The 24,660-nt window shown below is 33.5% G+C and overlaps 3 protein-coding genes across 6 annotated transcripts in view; 2 read left to right on the forward strand and 1 right to left on the reverse strand.

The window, feature by feature from the left end:
• Nucleotides 1–2,902, forward strand: part of LOC106129688 (DENN domain-containing protein Crag) — a 35,597-nt gene extending 32,695 nt beyond the window's left edge. For all 4 annotated transcript variants that reach the window (XM_013328329.2, XM_013328332.2, XM_013328330.2 and 1 more), the window contains one exon: nt 299–2,902. In XM_013328329.2, coding sequence (XP_013183783.2) covers nt 299–488 — 190 coding nt within the window. In that variant the 3' untranslated portion in view covers nt 489–2,902. The remainder of the gene's footprint in view (nt 1–298) is intronic.
• On the reverse strand, nt 2,602–4,640 carry LOC106129689 (neugrin). The gene is made up of 3 exons (XM_013328333.2): nt 4,310–4,640; nt 3,898–4,116; nt 2,602–3,636 (listed from the first exon to the last, which is right to left on the reverse strand). The coding sequence occupies exons 1-3, from the start codon at nt 4,511–4,513 to the stop codon at nt 2,941–2,943; spliced, it is 1,119 nt and encodes a 372-aa protein (XP_013183787.2). The 5' UTR covers nt 4,514–4,640; the 3' UTR covers nt 2,602–2,940.
• A 1,062-nt stretch (nt 4,641–5,702) lies between these two features.
• LOC106129693 (alpha-tocopherol transfer protein-like) lies at nt 5,703–24,403 on the forward strand. The gene is made up of 7 exons (XM_013328337.2): nt 5,703–5,862; nt 13,094–13,185; nt 14,811–14,970; nt 15,771–16,026; nt 20,373–20,483; nt 22,007–22,143; nt 23,403–24,403. The coding sequence occupies exons 2-7, from the start codon at nt 13,098–13,100 to the stop codon at nt 23,530–23,532; spliced, it is 882 nt and encodes a 293-aa protein (XP_013183791.1). The 5' UTR covers nt 5,703–5,862; nt 13,094–13,097; the 3' UTR covers nt 23,533–24,403.
• The last annotated feature ends 257 nt before the right edge of the window (nt 24,404–24,660 follow it).

The following is a 24,660-nucleotide window of genomic DNA, read 5'->3' on the forward strand; positions in this document are numbered from 1 at the left end:
GAAAACTCTTGGATGATATGTGCCATTTGGAATTATCAGTTAGATAGTGTCTAGATCTGTACGAGATATTTGCGATTTTGGAACCTTTCCTAATAAAACTAAGTAACTTAGGGGTAAGTAACTTAGTTTTGTTCTGTATAATGGAATCAGCCTAGTGATATTTACCGGAATTGTAAATCACATTCTGCGGTTCTTTTCAAAACATCTGTGGGGTAAATTGAACAGATATCTTTACATTCATATGTCTTATTTGTGAGTAACACAACAGTCCGCTTTATAATTATCTCATTTTTCGCAGAGACATCCTATTCCTCGCCATGGCGGCCATGGGCGAGAACAATATTGACATGGTGGCCTTACAACGAGAATACACGAGGGCCTTAGAACAACTGGGTCGCGAAGCAAGGCCTCAAGACCTACCGCCTTCGCCCACGGCCGTGTGTTGCCGGCATTACTTCAAGAGGCTGAAGATAGCCGCCGAAGAGTGAGAGCGGAGTGAAGTTGACGCGAGTGTTCAGTATGAGGGTTAGATCTTGGGCGAATGTTGAACCGGGAAGTCTTACATGAGTTATAAACTTTCTATATCACTACTGGATCTTGTAAAGGAGGAACAAACTGAGATAAATGCCAGAAACCTCGAATTTGCCAATGGAAATGTTGCCAACATTAAAGTGGCTAAACGTAGCAGTTGAATAAATAAATAAAAAACAGTATAAAAAATGTTTATTCTTGATGATGTTTTTAAAAGCACAATCTTTGTTTAAAAATGCCCATAACAATGTCTATTTGCTATTTTAAATGTTCCAATTTTACAAATCATTGAATAATAATAATGAATAATTAGGTTTAAGATTCATATTCAAATTGTGATTGTAGTATTTTTCCTAATGTGATGTATAGCAAAAAAAGTAGTTTGACGGCGTTTGAAACTTATAAAAATGTTTAAAGCATGTTATATTACCATTCTTTACACAAAAATTATGAACTCTTGTGTGGATTTCTATATAATAACAAAAATATTTTGAAAAAAAAAGAAATATTATTCCTTCTAAGGCTCTTTCTTTATGCCGCCGTCCAAAAGATTTCGGGAAATAATGGATCACCCAATAAATTTAGCCCGTCCATTGATCGGGATCAGTGTAATTTTAAACTATTTTTACTACAAGTTTTGACAATATAACATCTCTGTTTTTGGTAATATCGTTAGTTTTAGTTCACGCAGGTTTTTTTTAAGCTTCTCTGGTTACTTAGGACTTAAGACACCCTAAGAACTTGAAAGTGTATCTGGCAACTGAATTACCATGATCCGAGTCGGATTCACCTGAGTTTCCCCTGTAAAAGGGTCACGGTGGCCACACGGGAGAAGCTCCATGTTATTAACTGATTTATCCAGTCCAGGAAAAAGGCGGAACTCTAACGCCTCTCAGGGGATGCAACCGCTTAGAATGCCAGCAGAAATGAAGATGACGCCCTAAAGGACTAAGCCCGAATGTGATATTCTATAACGAATAACAATTCTTAAATGTGTGTATGTATTCATCACTAATAATTTTGGCATATCCATTAGTTTAGGGATGCGGGTGCTAAAGTGTCATGTATAGGAATTTCACGAAACACGAGTGTACATATTATGTTGTATAGCGTAGGTTAAGCCAGGTTGGCTGTATGCAAGTAAATTTGTGTGAATTACTGATAAGTGACGCGTTGAATTCGTAAACGAATGTTGTGTGCGTTCGCAGTCGCATCATCTTCTTTATTTATGCGAAACAAAATTTTATTGTTCTTACCCAATATGTAAGGCATTTCAAAGAAAAATATTTTATGTTTTATTTTTGTGAAATAAAAATATAACGGAATTTTCTGCGGAAGATAGTGTGACTGCCTAAACCGGACAGTATTTAATTATGTGTCAATCTTAATGAATATGATACAATCATATTTTCTAATTGTTAACGTAAAATTGCGATGGTTAAGTATGTAACGACCACATTTTGTTTATGGCAACTTTAATTATTTTTATCGCTTATAATTTTTGACATTAAGTTCTTTTAAAGGGCTATAATAGAATTTCATATAGTTGCTTAAATGATTTAGGTAAATAGGCCTAAGACATTTTCTATTGTAACATGTATTTGTGTTAATTGTCAACATAACATAATATGTTGCCACATGTACGAAGTTTCACAAAAAAAAATCTTTTATGAGTATTTATCATGTATAAACATATAATAGGTATTTCAACTTGACAATGAAGAAATATGATACTCATGATACTATTCTAACCAATAATCCATGTAAATTAGTGTTTTTCGAAATATCAAAAGCTTTACAATTAAGTTTGGTAATTATTTATTGATTAACAATAGCGTATGCGAATTTTGGAATTTTATTGTGTATTTTAATTAATCCTAATGCAATGAATTTTACTAATTTTCAAAGTATGTATGGCACGGCATGAACGCTATACAAGCTCACAAAATTGATTTTTATTTCATGCATTTGCAATCCCTAGAATACGTAGTGCACATACCTATATTTAGAAAAGCCATCATAGCTTATTGCATCAAGTGATCATTTTAAAGCCATAATTTTTGTTCCAAATAAAATGTACAACGTGATAGTCATTCAAATGTATTTTTGTAATGTACATAATATGATGATAATTAAGGTCAATCTCATTTTATTTTCACAATGTGCAATTAATTTACTGTGCAATTCTCATCAGATTGTTTCACAATAATCGTATGAAAGACAGAGGAACCCTAGTTTTGATTGGATGAATTTTGCTTGAAAGTTAAGGTAATTTTTAAATGTTTTATTTTTATCATCAAACTATCAACAACATTTTTATGGAGGGTGAAACTGTGTTTAAGTTTTATAAAAAATACATAAGGCTATAATATTTATATAGTTTTATTTACACTACCTATGAAATATATGTTACATTCCTAAAACTCTATACAGGAACTTGCCATCATGGTCATAGAAGCAATCATTAACTTTGTAAGTTGCCCCTTTTTTGTATGCTTTCTTTGGAATTCGTATTCTTTCTGGATATTCCATAATAGCTGATGGGTCATCTTTCTTTACTATATATTCACTTACTTGATTGTTTTGTGATTCTTCATTGAATAATTCTATTTCATTATTAGAAACTGATGAAGTTAAAGTTTGATTTGAATTTACAGTTTCTAAAATTATTTTATCTGGTAAATTTATATCACTTCCCTGATCCATTCGTTTTTTAATTCTTTCTGTCAATTCATCTAAGGTTACTCTTTTCAATTCTTTTCTAGCAGAAGTACTAGTTTTACTTTTATTTTCCTGACTGTCTGCACTGCCTACCTGTACAGTCTGATCAAGGTTTTTATTATTTTTTGATTGTTCTTGAGCTGCACATCTTCGTACAATACTCTCAAATTCTCCATATTTTTCGTGTTGTTTTACTTCTATTTTGATAGACTTTTTGTTCAGGGGTGGAATTTTTCTATCTGAGAACTTTAAAAAGTGTTGCCTTATATCTTTTGGTATATCAAATGTGCCCTCTTTTAGTTCTTTCCAGTTTCTCATCACGGAAGCATCATGCCTTGCAATACGTTGTTCAGTAGCTGGTTTCCATGGGTACTTCAGTAATTTCTGAAATAAATATTTTTGAAAAATGAGTACTTGGACTAAATGCACAAATAAAGATATCTATCTTTAGGCCACTAATTGATCAATCTTAGGTCCACAATGTTATGTACAAAATACTAACTAAATGGCAACAACAGTTATATCAATAAAAAACCTGACAGAATGTCAACCAGTGCAGGACTCTAAGTAATTGTTGTAAGGAAATCCATCATAGATAAAACAACAATGATACTGCAGAAAGCCATGATAAAACAAAAATTATACCTTCACAACTGGAACAGTAACAGGAAAGCTCTCTGCTATCCTTTCTGGAGTCCACTCGTCAGGCTCAGTCGTCGCCAAATGTCTGATCTGTTCCTTCTCACTCCAGGTCAACAGGTTTGGCATGTTCTCTTTGAAGTACTTTTCTTTGATTATTTGATGCCGTAACTCATACTTTCCTATGAGAGTTTCATTCATATGCTCATTGTACGCTTCACCAACCTAAAATATCAAAATTCACCATTAAATTAAGTGTGTGATTTTTTTAAATTGCAAACCTTGGTTTAATTTGTTTTGACCAATACTTATATCATTATTATTCACGAGGCTGCTGTGAAAGTAGTTCGTTAGTTTAAGCAATATAGAAGATTTTAACTAGTTCTTACTTCAGAGAGAAGAAATAGATAATACATACATTGTAAACGTCTAACTCCGACTGCTCAATGAATTCCTCGGCGTCATCGTCTTCCATACGGAGTCCCTCCTGTCTAAATGCATTCAACCTTTTATCGAGACCTGGGTTTGCTCCATTCTTCCCTAATCTCGATGAACGTAAATTACGTATCATCACTTTGTCACATATTTTGTAGAAAGGTCTTAATTTTATAACAAACATCATAAAAAATGTCTTATTTTGCACTTAACTTTGCAATCAATTTTAATTTTTCTTTATTATAACCTCAAATTTTAACAAAACAAACAGTTTTGTGTTGCGAGTACTTGCGAGCTATCTGACAGTGACGTGAGTGAGATTGGCATTGACATTTCATGATTCATTTTTCTGAATACGATTGTAGACACAAGTTTTAGGCCTATGATTGTGATTTCATTAATCTTTTCTTATGTTAGTCAGTCATTTAAACCAGCCGAGTAAATAATAGGAGAGTAATACTTAAATGAAAATTTAACATTGATACTTTACTAAATTATGTGTACTCTTAAATTTCTATTTATGTAACTTCTCCCTCGGGCTTCGCTTGCATACATTGTATGTATATCGCAATTCGCAAATCAAACCTTTGGTAAGTATTTATACAAACATAAAATCACGCCTCTTTCCCGGAGGCAGAGACTACCTCTTTCCACTATTAGACAATTCCTATTCAAACAAGTACATACATACCTATGGTCACGTCTATATCCCTTGCGGGGTAGACAGAGCCAACAGTCTTGAAAAGACTGAATGGCCACGTTCAGCTATTTGGCTTAACGATAGAATTGAGATTCAACTAGTGACAAGTTGCTAGCCCATCGCCTAAAAAAGAATTCGAAGTTTGTAAGCCTATCCCTCAGTCGCCTTTTACGACATCCATGGGAAAGAGATGGAGTGGTCCTATTCTTTTTTGTATTGGTGCCGGGAGCCACACGGTAAACAAGTATTTTTAATTAAAGTAATTTTTTGGTGTCCTGTGGTTGCCGGTACCAATAATAAAAAGAATAGAATTACTCCATTTCGTTCCCTCCCATTCACATGGATATCTTAAAGACGACTAAGGGATAGGTTTATAAACTTGGGCTTCTTCTTTGTGGCGATGGGCTAGCAACCTATCACTATTAAGCCAAACAGCTGAATGTGGCTGTGTGTTTCAATCATATATATGTTTTTTTTTATAGGTATTAAATGATACATTCATACATACTACGGAGTAGATAGAGCCAACAATATCGGATCAATGGGTACTGTCTTAGAATAAATAGAATTATGGATACTCAAAGGACGATGAATTCAAAAAGTCGATATAGATACATACACACACTTCTTCATTTTGCCTGTGATGCGACAAGTTACAGCGACTACTTTCGATTGTACACTATGAGTGCAATGGCAGTCCGACAAACTGCAATGACCCGTGCCAGTCTGCTCCAAGAGGCGGGCTAACCAACGCGCGCTTTTCAAACCGGCCGGCAGCGCGCGAATACCAGTGCTTCTAAATTTGAATATTTGAAAGTGCAGTAAAAGATAGTAGTGTAAGTATTCTTTCTTTTATTTATAGATTATTTTTTTTTTAATTTATTAAATACATATGTATTTATTAAGATATATGTTACAGGCATAATTATCATTCATTACATATACATTTAAGTGGAATAAAAAATATGTATATACTATATGTATGTGTTTATAAAAAAATCTAAATAGCCATAATAAATGCATCTTAGTTTTACCAATTGACTTGAATTTCCCGCAAATTTTTTCTTGAAATTACTAAGTACTGCTTAAATCTTTAATAGTGTATTATTGCATTTTAATCAGATGTTTGTCGAAAGCTAAAATTGTACATAGGCCTTCTTTTTTTCAAAAGAGATTTTAATTTAATAAATTTGTGTAAAATTAAAGTATTTTTGAATATTAAAAACGTAGTAACTAGATTGTGTTATGTACTACATTTGGGTCGTCGTTTACACACAGTGCGTGTGAGTGCGTTCCAATACTTTTTTCTCCTTTTGTTTGTATTTTCTCTTTCGAATACTTGCCCTCTTTACCTCAACTATTGCTCTCTTTTTATCGTCTAGGAATAGAACAATCCCAGTGTTCACACGATGCTTCCTACTAAAAACATAGTTTAGTCTATAGTGTTAACAAGCTTTCTTTTGGGGTTTTGATACCGTGGGAATTCCCAAAAAAAAGGTAATCATTCTTTGACCTTGAATAAATAATAAAGATGCTAAATTTTAACGAAAATCATTGAGAGAATTCGCAATTAAAATTTGTTAGTATAAGTTAAAAAGCCGGAGAAAGTGTTTATTTATTTGTCATATACTTACTCTCAATCAACGAATATGTGATCAATTTCTTTATTATTATTTTATCTTGATATATATAATATTTATAGTACAGGATAATTATTATCAAATTAATATGCTAGTTAGGCAAAATTGTTGAACAAAAAACATCAACGCGTTTTATTTATGTTTACTTTGTAAGAGCAAAGCAGCAAGGTAATCTCTGTACACATATTGAATAATACATTATATACTAGGTTGTCAATACATATTCAGTTTCTAAGTAAGCTATTAGGGCTAATCGTGTGTTACAAGTTAGTATGTAAATATAACAATATAAGCGTGATTCACAGATTAAAAACTATCGTGACCGCATGTACGTAATTATAACTCTTTTCTGAACTATTTGACACTAACCATTGCTTTTACGATGAGGGAAACCAGCGCGAGAAAAACCTGCACATTCAGGCTACTGGATGTATAACCATAATCCAATATGTGTTAGGCAGTCAGAGGACAAAGTCGTTTCGTGTAAAAAAAACTGACTCTGAACTGAGACCCCGAAGCTCTTTAGAGAGGTGAGGGTGTACCCGGAACTAGGCAAAACAACAATTTTGTGGTCATTCGTTAAATTTTGTAAATAATAATTTGCAATAAACACAATAGTAAATACTTGTTTGCATTGGGAAACTAACAAATTTGACCATCACATCATATTATGATGCAAGTCATCTTTAATTGTCACAACATAATTATATCACTCTATATAGGTATACAAGTTAATAACTTTAAATGATTCTTGAAATTGTATAAGCCATGTCCTTTATCGGATACTTGTAAAGCTGCCATCATTATTTACATTGACCTTATCCTATAAAAGGATTTAATTTTCCTAAGTTGTTTTAAACGAATGTTAACTAGAGTGGAGGCAGTGTTTTTCTTATGTTTCATGCATAAAAATACTTACTTATATCTAAGTTCATGATAGTAAAAACTGCATAGAATTCGAACAAAGAAATCAATTACGGGTTATGCTGATAAAATCACTACAGATAATATATTCAGAAACAGTAAAATGGAAAAGATTAATGCACCTTGCCAACAAATTAAGAAATAAAACAATTATTGTTTACGGTAGGAAATTTTATGAATAGAAAGCTAAGCTTGTAATAGCGGAGATTTATTTATAGTGTTATCAAATTGACAATTTGTAATTTGAACTTAGTCACAGCGTGTTCTTAATCTTTATTTTAAGGAAAATATTTGTTTTTGTTGGTTTATAACAAATGTGAGATCGATTTTAGTAAAACTTGGCATAGACAACAGACAAAAAATTCCTCACTACAGTTAACTCCGGATAAGTCTTACTAAATAATAAAAAAAAATATATAGTCAAACATTTAGAAATAACAGGCTGTAATCACTGCTATTTCTGTAAAGAATCTTGCTGATTATAGGTACTCTGATTTGAATACAACTGTACAAATTCTTTCACTTTCAATACAACTGTCTCAATCTGCGTGTCAAGGTAGAAATTTACTTTCAATTTATCGTATCTTAACAATGAACTTTTGAAAGTTCCAAGGACTACGCGATACGATGAAAGAGAAGACAAAATGTCGTATGAAATATTAACATGTATTCTGCTTACCGAAGGAATATTGATCCACAAATTTTGTAAAATTTTAAACAAAATAGTTCAAAAAATAATTACATATGATATTTTGATTGGCATCTGTGAGTGTGTTTTCGGTGGCATTTGCATCCATCTAGTAACACATAACTGAGGATGCACTCAGTCCATAGTTCACTATGTAAGCTAGGAGATTCTACGAGGTTTTAAATATTGAAATAAAAAAGTTATGCGTACTGCAGTAGGTAGGTACTTTGATAAACTCTGTAAAAAAAAAGACATGCTACCGCTATAAAGCTACCGAAGTGGGTAGGTACTCCATACTGAAGCTTATTTTTAAAGTTACTTATACTTTTTATTTTGAACTCTTCAAATTCCATACTAAACTTATAAAGTGACTAGGTATACAAACAATATACATATGTATGTAATGCCTATACCTATATGCACCTAGTCGCTTCTCCGAAAAACATTGTTGCTGAATATTTAACCTTTACTTAAGATGTAAATGATGCAGTAAACACTCTTAAACACATCATTTATTACCCATAGAAGTTTCAAGAATACATTCTTCGCGAAAATGTGAATGTTTAATATTTCATGCAAATAGTTTTCAACCATCGTCATTATGAAATGTAGCATAAGTGTTTGCATGCGTAACCTGTTAAAATCGGTTTAACTGGATGTTAGTCAACAACCTTATTGCAAATTCCTGTAACAAATAAATGCATGTAAATATTGCATTGTAGGATATGTTTTCACTAAATTTTAACGATTTAATACTTAAGTAATAACAGAACCTATGACTTTAAGTGCCTAAAAAAAATGAAACTTGAAAACAATGAAAAATAACATATTTTTGATATTTTCATCACTTTACATGTATGTTGTACCTATATACACAAAAAACATTCTATTTGCAGTTATTTGTGATTCTAGGTACGTAAATTTTTATACATATTACTTGTACCTACCTAGCAGTGTAGGTATAATAAATTAATTATGATTCGTGAAAAGATTTTGGTTTTCCTAGATCATAAAAAAAGGTAAATATAGCAAAATAATATTTTAAAACTTTCCTTTTTAGGTTTATGTTTACTCCCAAGGGATATGGGATTTATCCGTGAAGCTTAGTAATGATTAATAGCATTTGTTCTATGTTTAAAAACTGCAACAAAATAACCAAGAATATCAGGTAAAATAATGAATATATTATTTTAATTACATGTAGACTTCTCATAATCAATTAACTTTAAATTTTGGAATGGCAAACGTTACTCATTTTGACTTTTTGTTTAAAAAGAATTTGTTGTGGTCTTCTCGAATATTGAAGGACAGAGTTAAGATTTAAACATCCATGTCAAGCATATGTAATTATAAACTAAAGGCATCAAAGCTCGAGGTCTTACATACACATACTTATGTAGGTTGCGTACACGCATTTGACTTGCATCTTTTTATCGTTCGTACCGTGGCATACGTCAGAAATTTGTCTATGAAAATAAAATTTATAAAAATATTGCCTTTTCACGATATCTTGCTGAAAAATAGGCAGATATCTGTAATAACGTTTTTTAAGATGCTTCCTAACATTTATATAAAAGGTGTCTAAAATATATTGAGCACGGCACAGCCAAATACATAGGCTACGCTAAGGATGTGATGCGTAGAAACTCCAACGAGAGCGAAAGTTAGTAAAGACGATAACGTCAGCGCATAAATTAAAGAAATAATAAATTAGGTATATTCAAAACGGAATTTAAAAAATAATAACCCAAAGTACCCTAAAGTAAATTCTGTTGAAGCATATAACTAGTAAAGAAATAGCTAAATAATAAATGCTACTCGTAATCAGGCTTTGACCAGTGACCGCGCCAAATTCTTAGCTTAGGTGAAGAATTAAATTAAGTTAATCTATGGTTCTGAAACTTGCAACTTAACATTAATACATAGCAAATGTGCTTTTTAAAGCTAGGAAGTTGACAAATTTACAAAACTTCACCGCGTGCTTTGTTACATCATTTGACGATGCTTTCGTTATAAACTAAGTTGGAACTATCATTGTGACATAGAAATGTTTATCTCACGTGTATCCCTCACGTGCTGGTAAATATAAACATCAAGCACGCGAGGAATACCGTAACTTGACTCGCCCTGAACTTCCAACTTACGAAACCACTTCGAAACACATAACCGGTAACTGATAAAGTGATGAAAGACTAATGTTAATCAAAACTCACTGTCCTTGCAGAATTGTGAATGCATTTTTCTTTTCAAAATCGTACATATTGTTTTTATCATGGACAGTTAAGGAACTATGAACTGTAGGTACTTACTTATTAGATCTTCACTACAGAATAAAGTCCACCTTTTCTCTGTCTGTGTTTACGCGCTAATCTCGAAAATTTGTCAACGTTAAATTATTGTAAAAATTACTATGATAGTAATTATGCATGTACTAGAATGGTTACTTTTTTAACTATATATCGCCTCCTACGATATTCACATCAATGTATATTTTAATCAGAATCATTAGCGATTATATTCTGGCGGTAATCATCCTGCAAAACTAATACCTATCTATACCCACTTCTATAAAAAACATACACGTGATTTCCAATTCTGCGGTCTCTTCTTAGTATTGTTTTTTGTTTCTGTGACGTCACACCTACAGGAAAGATCCAACATTTCTCATCAGTTCAAAATCTGTGTACGTCATACAAACACAAAGGCCAACTTTAATACCTACTACAGTACATAACATTTACTTTGAAAAAAGATGTTTTGATTTTGACATTGTAAAACTGCGATTGGGTTTTGGGTATTACCACCAAGTGTGACGTCAAGTGAGGTTTATACCAACGGGATTTATACTGCCAACTAATCAGAAAAAAGTTAATTGACAGCCAATTTATTCTAATTTCCAACCGCAGAGTGATTTTGGTTGTTATTCCATAATACAGGTTTATTCTTGGATGGATTATTCATCCGTTTAAATGCAATTTTTATTGAATATTTGAATATACATATTTTGAAATGTTAAAAAACGGACCCCAGGCCCTGATGCATAATGGCGGGAAGATCACACGAAGATGAGAACTATAGAAAATATTATTTTTATATATCTTTCTCAAAATAAACCTTCAAAAATAGATATTACTTTTACTTAGAATGTAATGTTTATGATGAGTATAATTTGACAAATAATCATTATGATTATATTCGTTTTTCTTTTAACTTCTTACATTTTATACCGAAAAAAGGTCTATCGAAAATCTCACGGGAAGCTTCCCGTGAGATTTTCGATAGATATATATTCGATATATTTTTATGCGGGAGCTTATCCTTATTACCCTAATAGTCATTCCAACTACCTCTTTCGATTGAGCTATGAAATTGGGATTGGGAACTGTACCGCGTTCCTATTTTGTTTGTGCGCCCCATCCAAGTTATATCGGTAATGGCTGCCGGCATAATTTTACGTTATACAATTTTTATTGTCTTCATATTTTATCAAAAAATCCAACCCGGATATTTATTGCAACGGACTTAAAATGATCTTCTCACTTGGTTATTCCATCTGTTCAATCTGCAAGAAAACCTTGATTTACAATGAAATCATTTGAAATTAATTGCTATTGTATGCCGTTACGTTTTATGTTAATTACTTCATGTTCGTTATGTTACTCTGAGACAAGAATATGAATCTTGATTTAGATCTTCAAAAGCAACTTTTTTTTGATTGAATTTGATTTTTTTTTGTGAAAGTTCACCAAATTTTTTTCATACATACGGGGCAGATCACATATGATTGAGTTAGCCCCAAAGTAAGTTCGTGACTTGTGTTACGATATACCAACTCAACGATACTACTTATATTTTATAATAAATACTTTAATAGATAAACATCCAAGACCCAGTTCGTGTTCGATTCGCACTTGGGACCTCAGGGTCACAAACAAGTACCAGTACCACTACCCCAGATGCCGTTAAACTTTAACCTAAAAAACTCTGTCACTGTGTAAATGTAGTCGTATTATTGAAATTAGTTTATTTGAACGCAGGAAGCAGAGCACTGATTTAAACAAAATGTTACATCCTTGTAACCTGGTTTTACAAATAAATATATATTGATTGATTGACCGTCCAAAAATGATATCAAGTGAATAACAATGAGAAGGTGTAATGGCAAAGATAGGGCGTGATCGTAAACTCGAATCTACAAACAATAGAGATTCCGAACAGGTTCGAAACAATTAGTCGAAGACGTCAATCAGTCCGTCGCGTGCGCATCCTTGAACAATGTTATACTGCTTTTGATTTGTTTACCAGTTCGCGACTACATAAGCAACCATGTAATAGTTGACAAACTAAGGTAATTCTCTAAACTTAAGCTGCGTCATTTATGAAGGAATAAAACATTATTCCTTCCTTTGGATGTTGAGTCAAAGGCTGCTTTTTTATCTGCATAGCATATAAAGTATCGCAAACATACATATAGTCAAGTCCATAGCCCTTGCGGGGTAAACAGAGCCAACAGACTTTAAAAGACTGAAAGGGCACGTTCAGCTGTATGGTCACTCAGGCAACAAAATGTGTAACCATTATCCAATATGAGTTATATTTTCCTGCAAGGTTGCGAAAGTCCAATGGAAGTCGCTTTGTGACAGACAGAACCCTGGGCTCCTCTCCTGAAAGATATGAGCGTAACTGGAACTAACTCCAGGAGAATGATGATTGATAGAATTTGAAAACGTACTGCCTACATTGGATAAATCAAGCTTAACTCTAAGGAAAAGAAGGAATTCAATTGCATTAATCTGGACTTTTTCCTCTTTGCAGAAACATGCCTGATCAAGAATACTCTGACTGCAGGGATCTCGTCACAATCAAAGACTGGCTTCAGAAACAGCCGCATCTGCCTGATGATGTTGGTAAGTGTATATAATAATTGTGAAACTTTCAGTCAAGATTAATCAGCACAAATAAGTGATAGGAAAACCATTATTGGTACCATTATTACTACTGCAGTGTAGTTTGTTCCGCCTTGTTTGTTCTCTTTCTACACATACATGCGCTTCGGAAGCGGTAGTAGATACCTATAACTAGACTTAAGTTATGACGTCAATTTTTGTTGAAAAACTATCAAAAATTATATTGTATTTGTTTGTTATACAGTTCGTCTAGCATTAAATGAAGTTACGTACTTATATTTTTTTAATTATACCGAACCGACCCCATTTCCATTACTCAAACCCCTTTAGCCTTGTAAAGTACTATACAAAAGTAACTGGAAAATTCATTAAAGAAACCAGGCGTCCCTGTCACCAAAGTTTCGGAATAATTTCCGATAGTATCGACAGGCTGCCACTTTTCACAAACATATTTCGTAACCCTAAAGTTCCATGTTCTTTAAGGCCATAACGAGCCAAATTAACTTAACATAAAACTTAGGGCCGGTTGGTATTTATCACATTTTTGTGGGTAAAGCTAAAGCCTAACCTTCGGTCATGTTGCTAAACTCGTTCTCTGCAGTACAACTTTATATCGATTATAAGTAATGGCTGGGAATTAATATGGATTAACCAGGTCAATTGTATCATATCCTTCCACACCAATGAGATTAAATAGACTTCGGGTTGAAGCTTGACTTAACTAAACTTAGGACAACAAGTTACACTTTTAAAATTTATATGGTCTGGATGAGGAACAGATGTAAATAATTATTACGTGCCAAACGTGTTTCCGAAATGCTCGATCATATTTGTTACCTAGATATCTTTCTATAAAGTACTTGGTACCAGAATTTCTTATGCAAACAAAGATTACGATGACATCATAGCGTCTGGACAAGCATCACTTTTAGATGATAATTCACTTACAGTCATGTGAAGCCCGAAATATTATAGATACCTACCTATCTAAAGTCTAGTTTGAATACAGTCATTCAATTAGCCTTAAAAAGGATATTTTTAGAGGAATAATTCTTCATCTACGTTGGCACCATTTGAGCACCTGGAGTGCCTTCGCGCTAATACACAGCTGTATAAAGTATACGTAGTCAGTAAGGATATGAGAAATACTTTCACAATACAGGTCCATTGGGAAACACATTGCTTCTCGAGCACGCAACTTTAACTGGATTCATCGAGACCGAGGTACGCAGATACCGCTGATAGACTAACATTTAACTACATTTATCAGTAATTATAACAAACATCTTGTTCTATATCTGCGGTCTGCACCTTTACCTACTTAAAGAAATGCGAAATAAACGAGTTTTAAGTTTGGTATATTATTAGGTAGTATAAGTTTACATTTTTTGTTTGAAAACCTATGTCCTATCGATAGTGGTTTATAATCGTAATAGGAGTAAATGAAGAGGGAATTTTCCGAAATTCATGCGGATCTAAAATAACTTAGTTTGCAGAATATGTGCTGTGACGGATTTACTTAATTTTTTTTTGTGTGACGAACCCACAGCAACCCCTATAACTTGTTGTACAGCTTTGTTGTCTTCCATAACATTTGTATAAACGTTTTTATTTTACTTGTTCAGAGGAGCTGCTCCTGCGCCGGTTCCTAGCGAGCTGCGGCTACAGTTTGGAGCTGACAAAGCGCACCATAGACTTCTTCTTCACGCTGCGGTCCAACGCACCAGAGATATTCTGCAAACGCGACCCCTGGGCTCCTGAGATCAGACGCGTCTTGGAGATCACGTATGTACTATTTTTAGGTTTGCAAATAGCATTTAAATCTACTATGTTTTTATTTTGCTATAAAAAGTTAGTACAATTGTTAGTAACATTTAGTTTTGCTTCCCTTTTGAATATTGTTAGCTTCATTCATCGCATCATTAAAATTCAAATTGCTAAAGAAAATCTAAGTGGTTTTATTTTTGTCTCAATACCTAACTCTTTCTAATATTGTTCATGTTTAGCAAAGGAAATTTGTTGGATATTTTTTTTAATGACTTTCTCTCGTTCTAAAAAAACATTTATAGGTACAACACACTTTTTGCAGTTTGGCTTTTGGTGTCATCTTAATAACAATTAACATAAATGATTTCTCTAGAGCAATTACATTATTGTAATATAATTTATAGTTGCCAGTTATTAAAGACACGCGCTAAATGTAACTTAGGTGCAATGTACCGAATGCGTCTTATTCACCTTTCACTAGGTGGCTATTCAATTTCGATTAAATTAAATTATTTTAGTCTATAGCAAAAGAAATTAATGGTATATATTTTTTTGTCTCTATTGTTGACTACGAGAATTAAAAAAAACTTTCTATATCTCCACTTTGACGAAATTTATTTAAATATCAACATACCTACCTATCATTTTTGGAAATAAAAGTAAAAGTAGTTTCGACTAAAAATTTTGGAGGACAGAGGAAACTTTCTTTGCAACAAAATTATGGAGTTTCTAAATCGTAAATTTTCCATTTTTTTACTAAGATAAGAAGTAATATAATGATGGACTGAGAAATGAAATAATTATTTTATTAATTACAGAGACCTGATCCCGCTACCTCGGAAAACGAAGGAGAACTACAAAGTCTTCATCTACAGACTGAACACTCCGGAGATAGAACTGTTCAACTTCGTGGACGCTGTGAAGACATTCTTCATGCTCGCTGACACGAGGCTCACAGAAGAAGAGGACATACCGGCCGGAGAAGTGCCTATCTTCGATTCCGCCAATGTTTCGTTGAAGTTCATACCGAAGATTAACTTGTCGGTGCTAAGAAAATATATGCTGTATACGCAGGTTAGTTAAATTACTTTATTACTAAAAAGAGTATACTAAGCCGACTTAATGAAGAGTTATGAACGTGGATGGAGCAGAAGATGGGATCATGGCAAGTAAAATGGTCAATTCTTTGGCAACCTCTTCAAAATAGACCCATGATTTTGTCATGACAAAACAGAATCTTCGTATTCACTTGCCTTAATGAGCAAATTTCCTATAAATCTTCTCTAAAGAGCAAAGGTTGGCATTTCAAATCTTTCAACTACCTACCTGCCTAAAGGTAGCTAGTTAGTAGCTACATTTAAACTTTATAAATAACCAATGTTATTTATAACCCAAAGTTTTTCCAACATTTCGGTGACACACTATCAACAAAAATCACAATACACATAAGTACATCTTCCATCAAGGTCACACAAAAACACGAGTCTTCACGTTGGCGTTTGTTTTCACAAAGATTTCCAAATATTTGATTACCGGATGTTGATTTCGTCAATTGTTTTTGCTGTGCTTTTGTCTAAAAGCAAATGTTTATCAACATAAGACGACATTGACGTTCCTTGTGTGTTTAGTTATCTATACCACTCAATGATTAGTAATAGCATATAAAACATTCTTAAATCTGCATCCATGTAATTCTGATAGCGAAAGAAAGAAAGAATGTTTACTTGGTATAAAATACAAATTTAAATATGTAATTAAACAATTTATATCCAAAAATGTGCCAAAAAGCGGACAAACATAGTGTCTCTCTCATCTCTGCGTGTTCCCGGTTGCACCCTCCACTGAAGTGTTTACGGCCCGGGGTCTGCTGGCTGCTTGCTTATCTTCCCGGGCAGATTGTAATAGTCAATCATGAGAGACGCTCATAAATTTAAGGATTCTTTTTTTAGGCTATAGGCTGGCTAGCTGTCACATCACAGCTTAACGGCTTTTAAGTCTCTGTTTACGCCTTATAATAAATAAGTGATCACTGCCTATTACAGTGTTTTTGTGGAATCATCTTACTTTCTTGTCACGCTTTAGCGTGAGATGTGGCTTGCATATGAAATAGTATCACTTAAAAATCGTTCAATGTGAGGTGATTTTTGTTATCTGTATTTAAATTGTGTATTATAATGTATACGTAAGGTATTTGCATCAACTTGCGTGCATACAAATAGTAAAGAAATAAATATTGACCAAGAATGCATAGCGATAAGGGACTTCCCCGACCTTTTTTAAAATCTTACAAAACGGTTCGTTTAACCTTCGCCTTCTTAAATCATGATGGATTGTGAATATCTATCAAATACCCGTTTGTTACCACAGACTTCACTCTGAATTTAAAGTTACCTTAGTGTAGTAAAAAGTTAAAGTTACCTTTGTTTAACTCGTATTATAGTAAAATATATAAATTTATATATTCGGGATAAATTACACAGACTGAACTACCCCCAACGCTCGAAACTTATAAGGGATACCAACTCAACGAAACAAAAAAAGTATACGAGCGGCTCCGCTCGCGTAAAATAAACATCCTTTCTTTTAAATGTTGAAAAAAAAACAATTTCGTTAAATCATTTCTTAGTGAATGCCTACATCATAGTAATTTATCTGTAAGCCAAACTTCAGTCCAATTCATTCAGTGGTTTGCCTGTGCGTTGGTAGATCAGTTTGTTAGAAAGAGGTTAGAAATTCAAAATTCAGGCCAATCAGAAATATAAAATAGTAATTGAACATCCAAGATGACGCAACGGGGATAAATGCACGGAAAATGGTGACTTAAAAAGAAACTAAGCTTAGACAATGAGGTCATATTGCACAACCTACTTAGTTTTCAGTGCCGCATTAGGGAAAGTGGGAACTTGGCGACTCCTGTTATTCGTGATGTGTGTAATAATGATGTGACCACCGCCCGATTATTAGTTACGTAAATCGGCAAATACATATCAATTTGACTGTCCGCTTCAAGCATGACAAATAATTCAGCGGAAGATATACAATGTATACGATTAATAGTCTAGCCTGTAGTTCGAGCCTATCATCAAGAAAAAAAAATGGTAGGTATGTTGTAGTCTCCATTTTTAATTCTTGAACTATTTTTTTATTTATTTCTTATCTATCACACTACAGATAGGATACAATGTAGTATATACATCTTGGTCTAATTTCAATAAACTGTTTTTTGTAATAAGTAAATCCCTAAAGTTCTTTTGAAATAATTTAGCAAATTAGTTGAAAATGGACTGGTAAAACCAAATCATTCACGTGACTTCGAAAATGAATAAATCGTGACTTACCTACGTAGGTTAGTTACCTCCTTCGCGCGTCTTCTGTTTTTTTGTTTCATCTTGTACACCTCTATCAATGTTCATTGTATTTTATCTGAATCTTTAGTTTGATACATACATTGATTCAAATAATCACGTCTCTATACCTTACGAGGTAGCCAGAGCCAGAGGACACATTCAGCTGAACGGCATAATCGAATCGAATTGAGATTCAATCAAGTTGGTAGCCCATCGACTGGGAATAGAATCCCAAGTTTGTTAGGCTTTCCTTTAATTGACTTTTACAATATGCACGGGAAGAGAACCAACTGGCACACACTACATTTTTTCTTCGTCACCAGAACCATTTTTCCTAGGTTTTATGTAAATTATTTAAGTATAGGTAGTTAATGAGTGTACTCTACTTTTTGTACAGTCAATATGAGTAAATATACGATGAAGCAACATAATGTAAGTTGATAGGAATATAAATATAAATAGTTTGATTTATTGAATCGTTAGTTACCACCTATTAGTGTTAATCAGAGCACAACATATGCAAGCAAAAAAAGGTTGCAAAAATTGATTTGATTTACAAGTAATAAGGTTCGTCGGTTTATGTCGAAAGTGAAACCAATGAAACCACAGGTTAAAAAATACGTCTCGACTGACCACAGTATAAAAGCATTATTTTTTTTAACTTGAAAAATACTTATATTGATTTCTACCAATACTATTCGAAACTATTAATAATGTTAAAAAAATAAGGCACACGTAATCTTGCAGAATATAAATGGATCACTTTTAACGGCGTAAAAGTAACGAAAGTACTATAAATGCTTATACTTATGCAAGTGGAAGATGCCTTTGGTAACACGAAAACATAAAAGAGTGTAAGTTAAAATTTTCTAGATGATTTTTTAGTAGTTAAGACACACAAACATCATTATCACGATCTAGAAAAAATAGAAAATAAGTGCACGATGATCTGCCACCGTGGATAATTGTGCGTTTAGCTACGAGCACAGATGTCTTGATAATTTTTAACAGCAAATAAAGTTTGCTCTTACGAGTAGCATTAGCGTTAGATACTTATACTATTTTTTTTTTTTCTAAGAAAAGCACCAAATACTGTTTTTCATCAAACACGTTAAATATGAACTTCAAAGCTGCTAAATTATTTTTTTTTAAATATTTATAGAATTGCAGAGTAAGAAATGTTAGGATATGGAAGTTCGAAATAAAAACGAAGTAAACGCAATACCTTAGCATTACTACATACTTATATATTTAAAAATAGATTACATTATTCATTACAATAACAACGAAATCTTGGAACTTAAAGCAATTTTAATGAACACATAAATTATGCACCTACTTTCCGCACTGACCAACTAACACTGGAAGTGACTAAAATAGAATAAGTGAACACAAACAAACATAACATTAAAATAATTTATGAACGACACAAGACTTTCAAATAATAAAAGTAATTCATTGTACTTTCTTTAGGTGGAAGATTGCTGGTAGCATTTTAATCTCAAATAAGATTTCTAAGTATGCCAGACTTTGTACCTTCCTTTTTCAACAAATATTTCCCTTTAAAGGGTCAGGTCAAAAGTACTCGAAACCGCCGAGCTTGCATGAAGAGAGTTATGAATGTGGATGAAGCAAAGGAAGTATGCAGGGATCGTGGCAAGTGGAAAGAGGTAGTCTCTGCCTACCCCTCCGGGAAAGAGGCGTGATTTTATGTATGTATGTATGTATGTATTTCCCTTTAATCTCTATTTTCAAAGTGTATCAAAATTATACATGATTGCTTTTTTCTTAGTTGGCATGCTGTTAAATACTTCGCACTGTTTTAACGATCGACTGCCAATCTGACGTCGAATCGGCCATCTTCGGGCATAACTGGACTATAAATATACTAGCAAATTTCCTCTCCCATTCGAATTTGGGAAATCTTTTGTTAGTGCACTCATAACCCATGGGACTTACATGCCAAATTTCAAATTTCTATTTCTTTGAGTTCATATAATCAGTCAATTAGTCAATGTCCTCTTTATATATTTATATAAATAAGCATTAATAAATTCATTTCGGTTTTTTCAGGAGGCCATCCCGATCCGGCTAAAGCAGATACACGTGATCAACGCTCCAGCCTACATCAGCAAGATTCACGCCATCTGCAAACCATTCCTCAAGACTGAAGTCGCTAAGTTGGTCAGTCAAATTCTTATTTCTTTAAATCAGTCAGCTGCAGATGCCACTGCAAAATTTTTTCATTTTACCCCTGGATTTTTTTGTCGCCTATGACCACTATTCTGCATTAAGAAAGTCAGATTATAATACGATGCGACACCTGAACCTTACCCATAATGGATCTTGGTTTCATCCATTTACTTGAATGTCCAGGACTCTTCACGATGTTTTCTCTCACCCCGTAAGAACGAGATTACCTCTAATTATTACCAGTAACTCATAACTCTCCAAGATATTTATTCTCCTTTTACAAGATGACTATCCTCACTTTACCTCATATGGGTGGTTTTCCGACGATTCTTGAACTCACGTTCATCATGAAATTTAAAAAGTTTAAGAACTGGATTATTGTCTAAGCAGTCGCAACTAATTGCGATAGATTTTATTTTATAATCAGTTTAACAATTTAACAACTTGAGGCTCTATTAACCACGAGTTATTATTGTTGTTATGTCTATATTTTTCTGTAATTATTGCTAAGTTAACTTATGAATTGGTGTGAAGGCTTGGCTAATTCAGCGACCTGAATTTTGGTTTAATTTTTTGTCTAATAAGTTGTCTGAATCCGAATCGGTACTTTTACTGTTCTCCAAATCTTTTAATGCATCAAAGCAATTTACCAAATCTCCAAAACCCAGGATTAAGACGATGCATTCATATGTTTGTCAATCCATTTTATATATTTAGATCTAAGAGTAACTACTTTTAGTTAGCAAGTACAAACTGTTTGCTGCGTACATTCGATGCTCACAAACATATTTAACAGAACATCTGCATTCGAAACACGAACCTTTGCGTAATGCAGTTACGCAATTATTCTATATCCATTCTGACATTGAGTTTGGAGGCGTCTTGGTGAATTATTGTCTCCACTGACCATTGACTTAATAGCGAGGCATAGTCAGCATGAATTTGTTGCGTGAATGTATACTAATTAGTGGTTATCGAGGTCTCTTTGGCACGAACAAGTGCATGTGTGACCTTATTATCTTAGCATGTACAACAACAGTACATTTTAGTATGGGTTGGATAGGCGTCCTTGGTTAGACCAGAAATTATGCAAAAGGGAAAGGAGTCTTTCTTTCATATTATTTTTCCAACTATCATCTTTCTAGTATCGTTAATAAAGTATCAATCTAAGTGAACGAACTTACCTTACGTAGTTTGACGTTAAATAAAAATGATGATAACTTACAATTAAACATAATTTATAGCCACTTTGTGGTATGAAATACTGTTAAGTATGAACAAGACAAATCATTGAGCGAATGTTAAGTCAATTCTTAAGTCAACTTTGTAAAGATTGAATTGTAAAATACCGGCAATGGTGACGGTATTTATGGTGGTAACCTTTGATTAAATGTGAGATATTTTTTCAGTACATATTTATTACATGAACTTTTCAGAACATGTAATTAATTTCCTATAGTTATCGAATTTTGTTATAAGTTAGTACTGAACATAATTTTACAATTTTGTTACAGATTAAGTTCCACGAGCCGAACTCGGACTCCCTCTATAAGGACGTGCCTCAAGACCTGCTGCCTGAGGAGTACGGAGGTAAAGCTGGAACAGTGGAGCAGATCAAACGATATTGGGTCAAACGTATCGAAGCCAAGAGGTGAGAATCAGATAGATTTATCACAGTTTTATATAAGTAGTCTATAACATTGTCGCATTACAACGAGAAAAAAATAATGCGACAATGACCTGAATAAACGACTCCCTTCTAAACTTTGCTATTTTGTACTCTACATTATATTTTGGTTACGAAGACTCATGATGGGGAACTCACGCCAACTGGGATTATAGTCTTTTTTCATTTGATGTCACCAACTTATTTCATTGTCGATTTTGTTATAGCGATTCGGTCGATTATGTTATACTATAATATTATATTATCTGAATCTCTTTTAATTTCCAAAGTTGATAGCAAGAGAAAACATGAGTAAAATATAAGCCACGATTCGCCCAGTTTTAGGTTATGTGTTAATGCTTGTATGTAATAGAGTGTATTTCATTTTTTCATGCAATCTAAACTCTATCAACTTGCTCTCTTAGTTCTTAATAAAATAACGTAAGAAGTGATGAAAGCAAATGCATTAAGAAAAAATAAAAATCGAATAGGTCAAACGTTGGTAATGTTGACTCAACAAAGCAAACAAAACTCTTAAGTTTATGTTACTCAATAGATAATTGGCTACCGTTAGGAGAAGGAAATTTAATAATACCAAATGCAAGATATGCGCAACGCGTTTAGTTTGGGCGATAACTTTCCCATCTATAATTGTTATAAAAGTTATTGAAACCTTTGAGAAAGTTATTTTCGCCAATCAATTTATCGTCCCAATTGATAGTAGGCCAATTCATATACACATCTTTTTTATTTTTTTTATTACATATCTTGGCATAGTGTGTGTGCCCGTTTCCTAATTCGCCTTTTACGACATCCATTAGAAAGAAGACCAAAAGAAGACCATCCATTAGACCTTCGCAGGCGCCATGTCACTTTATTTTTCGTCATCAAGAGATGGAGTGATCCTATTCTAAAGTGCCACTAACCACACGCACTTCTCAAGTTATACACAACAGGACAATTCATTTTATCTGTAGTGAATTTCACCATCAGCCTTTAATGATCCACTACTGGGCATATAAGCCTCTCTCTGTCTTCGCCAAATTTCTCTCTCCTGCCTCTGTAGTAGGTACGGCACGCGCGACGCCGTTTGTATCGCGCTAAAAACTACCGCTGTCCACACATAATAAAAAGCGAAATAGCGATATTTCGTTTTGCGCGCAATGAGAACGGCTACTGTAATCCAGTTCTTCCAGCAATTACTGACTAAAAGTTGTATACCAACGTATTTTTTATCTTTCCAGGGACTGGTTCCTCAGCAATGACCAGCGCTGGGCAGTGGACGAGGCCCTGCGACCCTCAAACTGCAAGGACGAGAGATCTGACAAGGCGCGGGATTTGCCTGGCTCCTTCCGATCACTCGCTTTGGATTAGTGTGCATTCTTAACCCTCTAAGAAAGGAGAGGGTTCAAAAGTTATTTTAAGTCTACTTTCTTAACCCTCTAAGGAAAAGGGTTTTTAGTTTGACGTGTGTACCTGTATGTTTGTTTAAGGTATTTTAAAAGCGGTTTGTATGTAGATTTTTCGTTAGTTCTTTGAATAATGTGATTGGACGGGGTTCATTGGAAATGAAAAAAAAAATGATTTATTGATTTGTCAAGTAACCCATAACAAAGCGTACTTATTCCAGTTTTCTTCTCAGATGTAATGCACGCAGTTCCAATTTTTAACTATGCAACTTTTCGCTTCATTTGATATAAATCGACGTACATTCACACGTTAATCTAATATTAAGCAACAGTGCTATGTGAAGACTTAGATGTAAGTATAGATGTTAAGCAGTAACTTAGGCATATTATGTACGCCGGTCACAAATAATTATTTGTGAAACTGGAGTGAATGGGTGTGCTCTATTGAAAAGATTTCCGAAACTTTATATTGTTACTACCTAAACATAAGTTTTATTTTAACCAAATTTGTATAATAGTATCACTTCTATCTGGATTATAACACAAGGTACAACTGTCAACAAATATTCCAACATACAAAATTATCACTTGCACCATAAAAATACATGCAGTTTTATTAAACAGTCATATTTTCAGCAGATTAGGCAAAAAAGCGTGTCTCTTGACTCTATCAAGAGTTAGCGATACTTTACATATTTCCAAACGTAAGAAGGCGTGGGCCTTAATTTAAACGCTAATTTTAGTGTGTGGGGACTGAACTCTGATTATTATTAACATTTCTGTGGGAAGGTCCATCATTGTGTATTAATTTGAGCAAGAGATATCGTAATGACTGCAATGGTTGCTTAATGGACGTTTATTTCGGTAACTTTATACAAATAAGTAGAGACCGTACGTCTTAATTTATAAGTTATCGAAAATGGGTTTTGAGTGGCCTGTAAAATCTTAGTTGAAATTTAAAAAAATGGAACAAAGGTTTTTTTATTTAACTGTTATGTTCCCAGTTGTTATTTACGTACAATAACATCTTTTACCTAACTTTATACCTAAATTCTAAATAAGTATAACTTAGGTACTTTTTTCATCCCAAGAG

This window comes from Amyelois transitella, chromosome 16, assembly GCF_032362555.1.
Source record: "Amyelois transitella isolate CPQ chromosome 16, ilAmyTran1.1, whole genome shotgun sequence".
Classification (NCBI taxonomy): Eukaryota; Metazoa; Arthropoda; class Insecta; order Lepidoptera; family Pyralidae; genus Amyelois; species Amyelois transitella.

Excerpts from the sequence above, each read along its gene's own strand:
- LOC106129689 (XM_013328333.2), bottom strand. The coding sequence starts at position 4,513 with ATGATGTTTGTTATAAAATTAAGACCTTTCTACAAAATATGTGACAAA. Across the intron at positions 4,117-4,309 it reads CGGAGTTAGACGTTTACAAT|GTTGGTGAAGCGTACAATGA; the intron begins GTATGTATTATC and ends TTGATATTTTAG. Across the intron at positions 3,637-3,897 it reads TTACTGTTCCAGTTGTGAAG|AAATTACTGAAGTACCCATG; the intron begins GTATAATTTTTG and ends TATTTATTTCAG.
- LOC106129693 (XM_013328337.2), top strand. The coding sequence starts at position 13,098 with ATGCCTGATCAAGAATACTCTGACTGCAGGGATCTCGTCACAATCAAA. Across the intron at positions 20,484-22,006 it reads AGACTGAAGTCGCTAAGTTG|ATTAAGTTCCACGAGCCGAA; the intron begins GTCAGTCAAATT and ends ATTTTGTTACAG. Across the intron at positions 22,144-23,402 it reads AAACGTATCGAAGCCAAGAG|GGACTGGTTCCTCAGCAATG; the intron begins GTGAGAATCAGA and ends TTATCTTTCCAG.